This window comes from Nerophis ophidion, linkage group LG18 (genome assembly GCF_033978795.1).
Source record: "Nerophis ophidion isolate RoL-2023_Sa linkage group LG18, RoL_Noph_v1.0, whole genome shotgun sequence".
Lineage (NCBI taxonomy): Eukaryota > Metazoa > Chordata > Actinopteri > Syngnathiformes > Syngnathidae > Nerophis > Nerophis ophidion.
Window position 1 is genome coordinate 26,865,824 of NC_084628.1, and position 13,492 is coordinate 26,879,315.

Sequence of the window (13,492 nt, forward strand, 5' to 3'; positions counted from 1 at the left end):
ATCCAACTGCAAAAACACTCCTCTTTCCCCTCTAATTACCAATTACCTGCAATAACACTCCCCTACTGTCTTTAGTTACCACCGTCCAGCCCCAGTAACACTTTTCCTATTTAGTTACCATTATCCAACTGACAACACTTCCCTTTTCTCTCTAATTACCAATATTTAGCTGCAATTACACCCCCTAATTTCTTTAATTACCACCATCCAGCCCAGTAACATCTTTCCTATTTAGTTACCGTCCATTTGCTGAAAACATAATTTTGTTGTACTCCTGCAAGACCAACCATACCCTACCATGTAGTTACCATCATCCAGCTGCGACAACACTCCCCTTTTCTCTCTAATTGCCATTATTTAGCTGCAATAGCACTCCCCTAATCGCTTTAATTACCATTGTCCAGCTGCAGTACACCTTTTCTATTTAGTTACCATATTCCAGGTGCAAAAACACTCCCCTTTTCTCTCTAATTGCCATAATTTAGCTGCAATAGCACTCCCCTAATCTCTTTAATTACCATTGTCCAGCTCCAATACACCTTTTCTATTTAGTTACCATATTCCAGATGCAAAAACACTCCCCTTTTCTCACTAATTACCAGTATTTAGCTGCAATAACACCCCATACTCTCTAATTACCACCGCCCAGCCCCAGCAACACCATCCCTATTTAGTTACCATCGTCCAGTTGGTCAATCATCTGATGTTTTGCGACAGCTGTGATGTCGCTGATTTTCAACCTGAAGGACCTGGTAGACCTGATGGCCATCGGCGCCCTCCTGGCGTACACGTTGGTAGCGGCGTGTGTGCTGGTGCTCAGGTGCGTCACCCACCACCCTCTTTGCCACATCATTAGGTACACCTAAAGAACGTGCCGTGTCCTCTAAAGGTACCAACCTGAGGGCGGCGGAGCCCGCGAAGAGGGATGTGAAAACGGGGCAGAGTCCGACGTGCCGACGCGGCAACGCATCCGAACCGCCATCTTCTGCTCCGGCACAGAGCCGACCCGCGCGTCGGGGTCTGTGGTCATGGTGTGCGTCGGCGTGCTCGGTGAGACTGGCAAAGGACTCGGCCCCGGCTGGCGGCGGAACTCAGTCCTCCTCTTATGTTTCTCCCTGCAGTTTTTTTGGTGTTTGCCTTCAACGTGACCGCCGTGGCCTTCCAGCTCACTCTGTGGTCGCTGTGCCTGCTCGTCCTCATCATGTCGGCCTGCTTGGTGGTCGTCTTTGTCATTTTCACGCAGCCGCAGAACAAGACCCAGCTCTTCTTCAAGGTGTGTCACAGAAGTGGAATATGAAAAACAGTCCGGGTTGGTGTTTGCCTCATTCCTGTGAGAAACCTGCGAGTGACTGCAGCATTAATCTTTCAAACTCTCAACCACCAAATAATGAACGAAAAATTCAATTTATTTGAACTTTTATTGGTTCCCGGAAAATAAATGTTTCCAATGATTTTCCATGTGTATCATATTTGATACAGCGGACAAAAAATACAATTGTTAACGAAACAAAATATACTGCAATACATTTTCAAAGCTTCTTGCAATTATTTGCCATCCAAAAAACATTCAAAAGTCAACATTTTTAACTCTTTTATCAACACTCCCCTTTCAGCTGCAATAACACTCCCCTTTTTACTTACCATCATTCATTCATTCATTTTTAAATATTTTTTTAATGTGATTTATTTTTTTCCTCTGATGAAAAATGAGAAAGCTATAATTTGAGAAGACACACAGTACACCTACAAATGTTTTCTCTGATTTGCACTCCTTGTCTCTTTAATTACCATCCTTCCACTGCAACAACACTCTCCACTTTAATTACCATCCTTCAGCTGCAGCAACACTCCCCTTTTCAATTCCCATCTTTCAGCTGGAACAATACTCCCCTATTTAATTACCATCCTTCAGCTGCAACAACACTCTTTAATTACCATCTTTCAGCTCCAATGATACTCCCCTCTTTACTTACCATCATTCAGCTGCAATGAGACTCCTCTATTTAATGACATCTTTCAGCTGCAATGACACTCCCTTCTTTAACTACCATCCCTCCACTGCAACAACACTCCTCTTTAATTATCCTCTTTCAGCTGCAGTGACACTCCTCTTTACTTAAATCATTCTTTCATTCATTCATTCAGTTTTACCTATTTTTTGTGATTTTTTTTTCTCTCTGATTAAAAAAAAAATCTGATATAATTTATTATCTTAGTGATCGCCACAAAATAATTGGATGTGTATATTTTACCTTTACCTTTTATTCATTATTATTTATTTAAAAAATCTAAAAACAGTATGTTGCTTTATAGTATTTATAATGCAAAAATGCAATAAAATGCCAATTGACTAATTTAGAGCTACGTCACCTTTTATCCCTGCATTTTCTAATTTGATGCACATATTTTCAAAATTGTTTCACTATCAAATATATTATGAAATATTACATCATTTCCCATTGCATTAATGGATTAAATGTCCATGATGTTGCTGTGTCAGTGAAAAAAATTGTTAATCCTTATCTTATTTTTACCTTAAAATACTGCTGCTAAAATACACGTTTCATGTGTCAGGTAAACTGACAAGTGGAGCTATATGAATACCCTTCCTATTGTACCATAGTTTTTATGTTTTTTTCCCTGAAAGGTTCTCTGTCACTTTCAGAACAACAAAATTATTGTTAAAAAAATGGGAGTTTTGACCTCTGCTTTAAATGTGCGCTAATAAAAAAATGTAATAACTCAAAACATACAAATGTTTATTAAAAAGACAGTAATATAGTAGTGATAATTTTAAGCACTAATCCACGGGTGTCCAAACTACAGTCCGAGGGCGTGTTTTCTTTGGCCCCCCTTGACTTGATGAATTTAAACAGGAATCTGGTGTGCGGGTAACCACCATCGTATTAGATTGAAATATCTGACTGTATAATTGATGTTAACAATCGGTGGACAACGTGAGTAAATCAGGTTGCTGACCATGGATTACACTTTGAAGTGTAGACAGAACAGATTTTTATCCAGCATTTTTATAAACAACTAAGTATATGTATATATATATATATATATATATATATATATATATATGTATGTATATATATGTATATATGTATATACATATTTATATGTATATATGTATATACATATATAAATATATATATATATATACGTGTATATATATATACAATATATATATACTGTATATATATATATATATATATATATATATACTGTATATATATATATGTGTGTATATATATATATATATATATATATATATATATATATATATATATATACTGTGTGTATATATATATTAGCGGTGTGAGAAAAAATCGATTTAAATACGAATTGCGATTCTCACGTTGTGCTATTCAGAATCGATTCTCATTTTTTTTAAATGTATTTATTTATTTTTTTTTATTAATCCAACAAACCACTACACAGCAATACCATAACAATGCAATCCAATTCCAAAACCAAACCTGACCCAGCAACACTCAGAACTACAATAAACAGAGCAATCGAGAGGAGACACAAACACGACACAGAACAAACCAAAAGTAGTGAAACAAAAATGAATATTATCAACAACAGTATCAACATTAGTTATAATTTCAGCATAGCAGTGATTTAAAATCCCTCATTGACATTATCATTAGACATTTATAAAAATAAAATCCCTCATTGACATTATCATTAGACATTTATAAAAAATTTAAAAAAAGAACGTTATTGTCACATTGGCTTACACTTGCATCACATCTCATAAGCTTGACAACACACTTTGTCCAATGTTTTCACAAAGATGAAATAAGTCGTATTTTTGGTTCGTTTAATAGTTAAAACAAATTTAGATTATTGCAATCAGTTGACAAAACATTGTCCTTTATAATTATAAAAGCGTTTTACAAAATTCTACTACTCTGCGTGCATGTCAGCAGACTGGGGTAGATCCTGCTGAAATCCTATGTATTGAATGAATACAGAATCATTTTAAATCGGGAAAAAATCGTTTTTGAATCGAGAATCGTGTTTAATTGAAAAAAAAAAAAACAGTACATGTATTTATACATCTACTGTATACGTACAAATATACAGTATATGTATAGGCTTTATATATATATATATATATATATATATATATATATATATATATATATATATGGTGGCCCCAAGTCAAAAGGATTGGACACCCCTTAACCAATCTACTTTAAACTACTTGTCTAAAAACAAGTTATTTTGTCGCATTCTCACTAATGTCCAGCAGGGCGGCGACACATGACAGTGTGCTCCCTTCCCTTTCCAGGTACCGATGGTGCCCTTCCTGCCGGTTCTCAGCATGCTGGTCAACACCTTCCTGGTCATGCAGCTGATGAAAGGCCTGTGGATGCACTACTGTTGCTTTCTGACTTTAGGCACGTGTGTTTGTTTACCATCCTCACACTTTTCTCTGCTGCTTGGGTTGTTGGAAAAAACTTTCCTGGGAAACTTTGGGTGAAAAACTTTATATAGGTAACACAAAAGTGATTAATGGTAAACATAAATATGAGTTTGTGTGGAGCGATACAACATTCAGACTTGCACCACTTGTTTTTGCAGGTGTTGCTAGATAGATTTGATAGATTATTGTCCGGCATAGCCCACCTAAGGACTCTGCTGCCCCACACACAAAGGAAGGACAGGGAGAGGTGGCATAAGAAATAATATAGTAATTAAAGGCCTACTGAAACCCACTACTACCCACCACGCAGTCTGATAGTTTAAATATCAATGATGAAATATTAACATTGCAACACATGCCAATACGGCCGGTTTAGTTTACTAAATTGCAATTTTAAATTTCCCAGGAGTTTCTTGTTGAAAACGTCGCAGAATGAAGACGTGTACGCGTGACGTCACGGACTGTTAGGAAATATTAGAGCTGCACACACACACAACTAAAAGTCGTCTGCTTTAACCGCATAATTACACAATATTTCGGAGATCTGTGTTGCTGAATCTTTTGCAATTTGTTCACTTAATATTGGAGAAGTCAAAGTAGAAAGATGGAGTTGGGAAGCTTTAGCCTTTAGCCACACAAACACACGGTGATTCCTTCTTTAAAATTCCCGGAGGTGAAGCTTTACTATGGATCAGAGCGGTCAAGCGAACATGGATCCCGACCAAATGTCAACCAGCAGTTTTCGGTGAGAAAATTGTGGTAAAAAGTCGCCACTTACCGGAGATCAGCTGAGCTTGTGACGTCCATACAGCTGTCGTCGACTTCCATCAAACACTGGCCTGAAGACACCCATGGACACACCCTTCCGACTATCAGGTACTATTTAACTCACTAAAACACTAACAACACAATAGAAAGATAAGGGGTTTCCCAGAATTATCCTAGTAAATGCGTCTAATAACATCTGAATCCGTCCCAATGCAATCGCGTTTTTTTTTAACTTGATTTTTTTTTCTCCCCCTAGTCCTTCTCTATCAATATCCTCAAACACAAATCTTTCATCCTCGCTCAAATTAATGGGGAAATTGTCGTTTTCTCGGTCCGAATAGCCCTTTTTTTTGGAGGCTCCCATTTAAAACAATGTGAGGATGTGAGGAGCCCTCACCCTTGTGTCGTCATCGTTTGCGACTTCTGGTAAAGGCAAGGCTTTTTTATCAGCATCAAAAGTTGCGAACTTTATGGTGGATGTTCTCTACTAAATCCTTTCAGCAAAAATATGGCAATATCGCGAAATGATCAAGTATGACACATAGAATGGACCTGCTATCCCCGTTTAAATAAGAAAATCTCATTTCAGTAGGCCTTTAAGAGACAATCTTGCATATAGGAAAACAAAAAAATGATTATTTAACCACAGTGCCATCTGCTGGATCTAGTGGGGCAATGCCCACCTTTTCCCCATCCTGGATCCAAAATGGCAGCATGACATCATCATCTGAAGCAGGAAGTTGTTTTGCTTACTAACTTTTCTTTTTCTCTCTTAGGTTTGATTATCTACTTTACTTACGGCATCCATCACAGCACACAGGCCGAGACCCTGCACCACTCCTGAACCCATCCTGTTTGTGTGTGCGTGTGTGCGTGTGTGTGTGCGTGTGCGTGTGTCTGCGCGTGTGTGCGTGTACGAGTGCATGTGTGTGTGCCTCACTTGTCTTGTGTGCGTGTGTGTGCTTGCGTGTGCGTGCGTGCGTGCGTGTGTGTGTGTGCGCGTGCGTGCGTGCGTGTGTGTGTGTGTGCGTGCGTGCGTGCGTGTGTGTGTGTGTGTGTGTGCGCGCACGAGCAAAACAAGTCTGATTGGTCGTCTTGCACAAGATTATTTCCTGTTTATACGAGCTAACAAGACACACAGTACACCTGTTGATGTCTTCTCTGATTTTCACTCCCCTTGTCTCTTTAATTACCATCTTTCCGCTGCAACAACACTTCCCACCCTAATTACCATCTTTCAGCCCCAACAACACTCCCCACTTTAATTACCATCTTTCAGCTGAACAACGCTCCCCACTCTCATTACCATCGTTGAGCCCCAACAACCCCACTCTAATTACCATCTTTCAGCTGCAACAACACTCCCCTCTTTACTTACCATCATTAAGCTGCAATTACACTCCTCTCTTTAATTACCATCTTTCAGCTGCAATAACACTCTCTTTAATTACCCTTCTTCAACTGCAATAAAACTCCCCTCTTTAGTTACCGTCATTCAGCTGCAGTAACACCCTCTCTTTAATTACCATCTTTCCGCTTCTACAACACTCCGCTCTTTAATTACCATCCTTTAGCAGCAATTGCACTCCTCTCTTTAATTACCATCATTCATCTGCAATAACACCCCCCTTTTTTAATTACCATCCTCCAGCTGCAATAACATTCCCCTCTTTACTTACCATCATTAAACTGCAAATACACTCCTCTCTGTAATTACCATCATTCAGCTGGAATGACACTCCCCTCTTTAATTACCATCCTTCAGCTGCAATAACATTCCTCTCTTTAGTTACATTTTTTACCTGCAATGACACTCCCCTCTTTACGTACCATAAGTCAGCTGCAATAACACCCCCTTCTCTCTTGGTACCATCTTTCAGCTGCAATAACCCATTTTTCGCCTTAATGACAAATGTTCAGATTTAATAACAGTCTTCTCTATAATTACCATCATTCAGCTGCAATACCACACCCTTCTCTGTAAGTGCCATCTTTTAGCTGCAATAATACTCCCCTTCTCGCTTTGGTTACAACTGTTTAGCTGTAATAACACTCCCCTCTCTTTATTATACATTATTCCCCTGCGGCAACACTCCCTTTCTCTCGTTAGTTTCCATCAAATGTCTGCAATAACACTCCTCTCTTTAATGAACACTGTTCAGCTGCAGTCACACTAACCCTCTCGCTTTAATTAACAAATTCCAGCTGCAACAACAATCAACCTTTGTTTGTTATGTACCATCAATTGTATGGAATAACACTCCTCTCTTTAATGAACACTGTTCAGCTGCAGTCACACTAACCCTCTCGCTTTAATTAACAAATTCCAGCTGCAACAACAATCAACCTTTGTTTGTTATGTACCATCAATTGTATGGAATAACACTCCTCTCTTTAATGAACACTGTTCAGCTGCAGTCACACTAACCCTCTCGCTTTAATTAACAATTTCCAGCTGCAACAACACTCCCCTTCTTTTGTTAAATACCATCAATTGTCTGGAATAACACTCCTCTTTTTGATTAACACTGTTCAGCTGCAGTAACACTAAAATAGTCCCTCTACGAGCTGGAAGTCAGCACAAAAAAGCTGGAAATATGACAGTGTCCAGGAGGGTGTCCCTTCAAGAAGGCCCACCCGCCGTGGATCACCACCCGAGTAGGAAACAGGAAAAAAGTCCCTCTATTTGCTGGAAGTCAGCACAAAAAAGCTGGAAATATGACATAACTCTCTCTCTTTAATTACCAACATCCAGCTGCAATAATACTCCCATTCTCTCTTTTAATAACCACCGTTCAGCTGCAATAACACTTTTCCTTCTCTATTGTGTGTGTGCAGTAACACTAACCCTCTCTCTCTAATTACCAATGTCCAGCTGCAACAACACTCCCATTCTCTAACAACCACCATTCAGCTGCAATAACACTTTTCCTTCTCTTGTATATGTGTGCAGTAACACTAACACTCTCTCTTTAATTACCAACGTCCAGCTGCAACAACACTCCCATTCTCTAACAACCACCATTCAGCTGCAATAACACTTTTCCTTCTCTTGTGTGTGTGTGTGCGTGCGTGTGTGTGTGTGTGCGTGCGTGTGTTTGCTGCGTACTCTAAACATGTTGGACTGCTGAAGTTTTTGCACTTAAAAGAAAAAAATCAAAAGACAATTTGTATTACTATAATTTTGAGCCATTTCTAAAATGTGAATGTACATTATAATACGGCGACTCGTCCAGGGTGTATACCCCCTTCTGCCTGAATGCAGCTGAGATAGGCTCCAGCACCCCCCCCCCCCCCCCGCTACCCCAAAAGGGACAATCGGTAGAAAATGGATGGATGCTATTTATTATTTATTTTGCAATGAAAGTGTTATTGAAAGGTGATGTTTTATTCTAATTACTGCACTGATTTACTTTTTCAACTTTGTGAAGCAGTCCATTAAAAAAAAAGTTACAAATGTGGGTGTTTTTTCAATATTTATTTTTTTAATTGTCCAATTTCAAATGAAAACTGTCAAACTGTAATAACTTTACCTGCAAACACAGTAAATTATATATATTTTTTAAATGTATTTTCCCTACTTGTTGCCCTTGTCCATGTGCCTTTAAATGGAATGTTTAAATATTGTTTTATTTCCTGGTTTGATTTTATTAGATTTTTGTGATTTTTTTTAACAAGTACGTGTTTCAAATATTACAATTCTGTATGACCACATTTGTTTGTCTTCTCATGTTTCACTTGAAAAACTCAACATGTCTAAATGTGTCAATAAAACTATTAAAGCATCCTGTGCAGTTCCAGACGCGTCCAGCAGAGGGAGACGTGATGGGTGGGCGTTGCTGTCCAGCGACGCTGCAGCTCGGCGTGTCCTCTCCATCATCGTGGGTCCGTTTCTGCTCTTCTTCCTAATCGAGATGCACGGTAAGAACTTTGATTTCTCGTCCCTTGATGACGTAATGTCGAAGTGAGGGTTAACCTTTCCTCGTGTTTTTTCCCCCGCTAAAAACAAAATGTCCACCTATTTAAAGGTTCCACGGCGCCAACAACAGGAGGCGGGAAAAGTCACGCCTCCATTTTCATCCTCAGTATTTCACGATGATAGAGTCTCGTGTGCGCGCAAGTGATCAATGTTAGTGTTTTTTGGTTTTATTTTTGCGTGCGACCACAAAGGAGTTCCACGAGGAGAGGCGACTCAGGTGGCAGGTGCATGCGGGGAGTGGGGAGACCCGCGCGGCCACGGAGCAGAAGGGAGGGGGATGGTGCCCACGGAGGCGTGTTGACGACAACATACATCTTCTCTGCTGCAGCATCACGGCAACCATCCTGTGCGCGTGCAGGCTCCTCTTGTCCATCGATTTTAAGTACGATTCCTGAAGGGCGCAACTGCACACTCGATACCATCCAACGCACGAATGTCGGTATCAGAGAGTCGTCCTTCAACACAATAGTAATTCTCGTGTTTTTCCCCCCCCAGCGTCGCCATGGTAACCATTTGCCCATCAGTGCGCCCTTTGGAGCGGAAGAATTTTCACTTAAGCCCAATTTTACGTCCCGTAACGCCCCTGAAAATTTAACAGAAAAATTTGGTGTCCCAAAAAAATAAATGAAAAAGTGATTAATAGATTTTCAAAATATTTTTAAAAAATCGATTTATATTTAGTTTTTTATTTTTTGTACTTATTTAAAAAAAAATCGATTATTGATTTATAAAAAATAATAAATTGATTAAAAAACACAGATTAAAAATGTTTTCCAATCGTTTTTTTTAAATTATTATTATTGTTTAAAAAAATCAACTAAATGATTTAAAAATATTTTTAAAAATCGATTTATTTTTTATTTGTATTATTTATTTTTAAAAATAGATTAATTGATTTACAAAGTATATCAAAAATCAATGTATTTTTTATTTTATTTATTTTAAAAACATTAATTGATCAAGAAAATATTTAAAAATTGATTTAGTTTTATTTGTATTGATTGGATTAATTAATTTTTTTAAACATCAATTGATTTAAAAAAAAACAATTAATTGATTCAAAAAATATATAAATCAATTTATTTATTTTTTATTATTAATTCTAAAAACATCGATTAATTGATTACAAAAATATTTAAAAATCGATTTCTTTTTATTTGTTATTGTTTATTTTAAAAAATCGATTAATTGAATTAAAAATTAAAAAAAATCAATTGATTGAAAAATATCGATTAATTGATGAAAAAATATATTTAAAAAAAATCTATTTATTTTATTGTATTTTTTTAAATTTAACTTTTTTAAATTTTTTATTACTGTATTATTATTGATTTTAATCTGTCCTGTCCAGCGACTCAGACAAATCATATTATTGATGTAGATCAGGGGTCCCCAAACTACGGCCCAGCCATTGTCCAAAATTCAACCCGTGGGAAGTCCCTTTAATTATTATTTTTTCTAAATCTGTCCTTATCCATTTTCTACTTCTTGTTACTCTCAGTGTCTCCTAATCGCTCAGGCAAATCATACTGTCTAAAAATGCATTTTTTCCATCGATAATGGGAAATCATCGGCAAAGTGTGCACTCTTTCAGGAGTCAAAAAGTTTGGGGACCCCTGATGTAAATGAACTTTATCTGCTGTACACATTTGATTTAGAAAAGAGAAGTATTGGATACTTCTCTTGTATTGGACTTTTTTAAATGTTTGGGTAGAATTTTAATTTAAAAAACAGTTTTCTTTTAAGTACACATAAATATTTATCGGAGCTCTTTATTTATTTCAAGTATGAAAACCTTTCTACTCGACCAGAAATCAAGAGCTCCACAGAAACACTTCAAAAAAATATCCCAGATTACGTAGAGTTTAAAAAATTATCCCAGGTTACCAAGAATTAAAAAAAATATCCCTGATTACCCAGAATTAAAAAAAATATCCCAGATTACCCAGAGTTTGCAAAAATATCTGAGATTACCCGGAATTAAAAAAAATATCCCAGATTACCCAGAGTTTGCAAAAATATCTGAGATTACCCAGAATTAAAAAAAATATATCCCAGATTACCCAGAATTAAAAAAAATATATCCCAGATTACCCAGAGTTTTAAAAAATATCCCAGATTACACAGAATTAAAACAAAAATATTCCAGATCACCCAGAATTAAAAACATACATCCGGGATTCCCAGAATTAAAAAAATAAATAAATCCAATATTACCCAGAATTTAAAAAAAATACTAGATTATATAATTTTTTCTAAAATTATCCAAGATTACCCAGAATTTCAGGTTTTGCGGGACATTTTTCTATTGGAAATGAATGGGCCGGTTTTCAAACTTGCACAATTCCCTCATTTCTCACCTGATTAAAGCCGTTCCACCATACACACACTCCACTCACTTTGGATAAATTCCAGGATTTCCCAGAATTCCCGGTTTTCCAAAACCCTATTTTCTGGAAAGATTTCACCGTCACATTTTTTAACCGTTTTTGACCATTCCGCCTTCAAAACATTCCTCTTAGATGGTACAACAAATGCTCCTATTTTTTTTTTGTTAATGTACAAATTCCCCAATTTTCCGGAAATTCCATTAGGGAATTCTGAAATACCAACTCAAATTCAAACTGTTACTACATCAACATTCACACCATTCTAATCATATCATCTAGGAAAATTGGGCTAGTATCAATATTTTTGAAAATTCCCGGTTTTCCCGAAATTCCCAAATTTCTAGAAAATTCACATTCAAATGATCCATTCATTTCATCGTCTTACAATGCCCTTAATTGTCAAAATGTTGCATTGTTTTTCAACCCGAATTCGACTTTTCAACCATCCACACACACTACTCTTCCAATATATCAAACACAAAACATGTTTTTACCTTCCCAAAATTCCCGGTTTTCCCTGAATTTGCAGGAATTGTCCCCTCCCCCACAATAAATGCAGCATTATACATTTTACTGCATATGCCACATTTCTCATCCGATTTGAACCTTTCCACCCTCCACACACTCCACTCACCTTGGACAATCAAACTATCATTTTCCAAATTCAAACAATTCCAGGAATTCCCAGAATTCCCATTTTTTTAAAGCCCTATTTTCACGTTTTCACAGTCCACATTTTTCAATCGTTTTTGAGCATTCCACCTTTAAAACATTCCTCTTAGTTGGGACAACAAATGGTCCTACTTCTACGCACAAACTCCCGGTTTTCCAGAAATTCCATTGAGGAATTCCGAAACACCGATTCAGTTTCAAACTGTTAAAACATCAACATTTTTCAACTGTTTGAAAAAATTCCAACGCCAACACATTTATATCATATAGCACAATTCTGTCATTATCAATATTTTAAAAAAAATCCCAGATTTCCCAAAATTCCCAAATGTCTAGGAAATTTCCATTCAAATGAATGGATGTATACAATGCCCCTAAATTCTCAAAATTTTAATTTTTTAAAATTATATTTAATTTTGAATATATTTTTTTGTATTTACCACTACCAGGTATTTTTACTCCGGAATTGTTTTAAATCGAGAATCGATTCTGAATCAGATCAATACCCCCAACATTTGAATCACATTGAATCATGTGGTGCCTAAAGATTCACAGCCTTAGAACACATATGATAAAATTTCCGTATTTTTCCACAATTATAATTTTCCTGTCAATCCAAGGAACGGTTCTCCACTTAAAGGTTGCAAACCCTTTAACCCAGTTTAACGTCCAAACCTGCTGACACCGGAAAAGACGAGTGGGCTGGTCTCAACGTGACTGACAAAGTTTAAGGCATTCCATTCGCATTTTCCTTTATTTCCCCAGGTAAAAACTCTTTTACAAAAGTGACCTGGTCAAAAGGACATTAAAACAGGTTTTATAATACAAGAAACAACAAAAACATTGATTTTCAGTGCAACTACCGACTTTGTTGGCAATCCGTCTGTAGAGTTTTTCCTTGCCTCCCTTGTAAGATCCCAAAAGACTTCAGGAACTTTAACTTCAGCTATTTCTCCAGTGAGCAAGTAAACTTGGAAGTTGACTTTGCTAGTAATGCCTGCGGAGCGACCCCAGGCCTATAGACACAACAACACTCACCTTTACAATGCGCATTTGTACACACAACTCCACCCCCCCCTCCCCCCAATTGCACATATTTACCACCGTTTGAATCCCTTAGGGGCGATGGACCGCTGAGCATGGGCTTAGATAGCAGCAGCCTACCACCATAGCTCCCCTCCCCTCTGTTGAAAGTTTTGTGGATTCTGTGGAACATGTTTTTGTTTGCTATTAAGTTTT

The 13,492-nt window shown here is 37.3% G+C and overlaps 2 protein-coding genes across 6 annotated transcripts in view; both read left to right on the forward strand.

Moving 5' to 3' along the window:
• Positions 1-8,875, forward strand: part of LOC133537042 (high affinity cationic amino acid transporter 1-like) — a 45,080-nt gene extending 36,205 nt beyond the window's left edge. For all 3 annotated transcript variants that reach the window (XM_061877868.1, XM_061877867.1, XM_061877866.1), the window contains exons 8-12: positions 718-820; positions 890-1,050; positions 1,122-1,273; positions 4,310-4,418; positions 5,989-8,875. In XM_061877868.1, the coding sequence (XP_061733852.1) occupies positions 718-820; positions 890-1,050; positions 1,122-1,273; positions 4,310-4,418; positions 5,989-6,056 (593 nt within the window). In that variant the 3' untranslated portion in view covers positions 6,057-8,875. The remainder of the gene's footprint in view (positions 1-717; positions 821-889; positions 1,051-1,121; positions 1,274-4,309; positions 4,419-5,988) is intronic.
• Positions 8,876-9,023: 148 nt separating this feature from the next.
• Positions 9,024-13,492, forward strand: part of mtus2b (microtubule associated tumor suppressor candidate 2b) — a 42,554-nt gene continuing 38,085 nt past the window's right edge. For all 3 annotated transcript variants that reach the window (XM_061877863.1, XM_061877864.1, XM_061877865.1), the window contains exon 1: positions 9,024-9,133. The gene's annotated coding sequence lies outside the window, so the exon portion shown is untranslated. The remainder of the gene's footprint in view (positions 9,134-13,492) is intronic.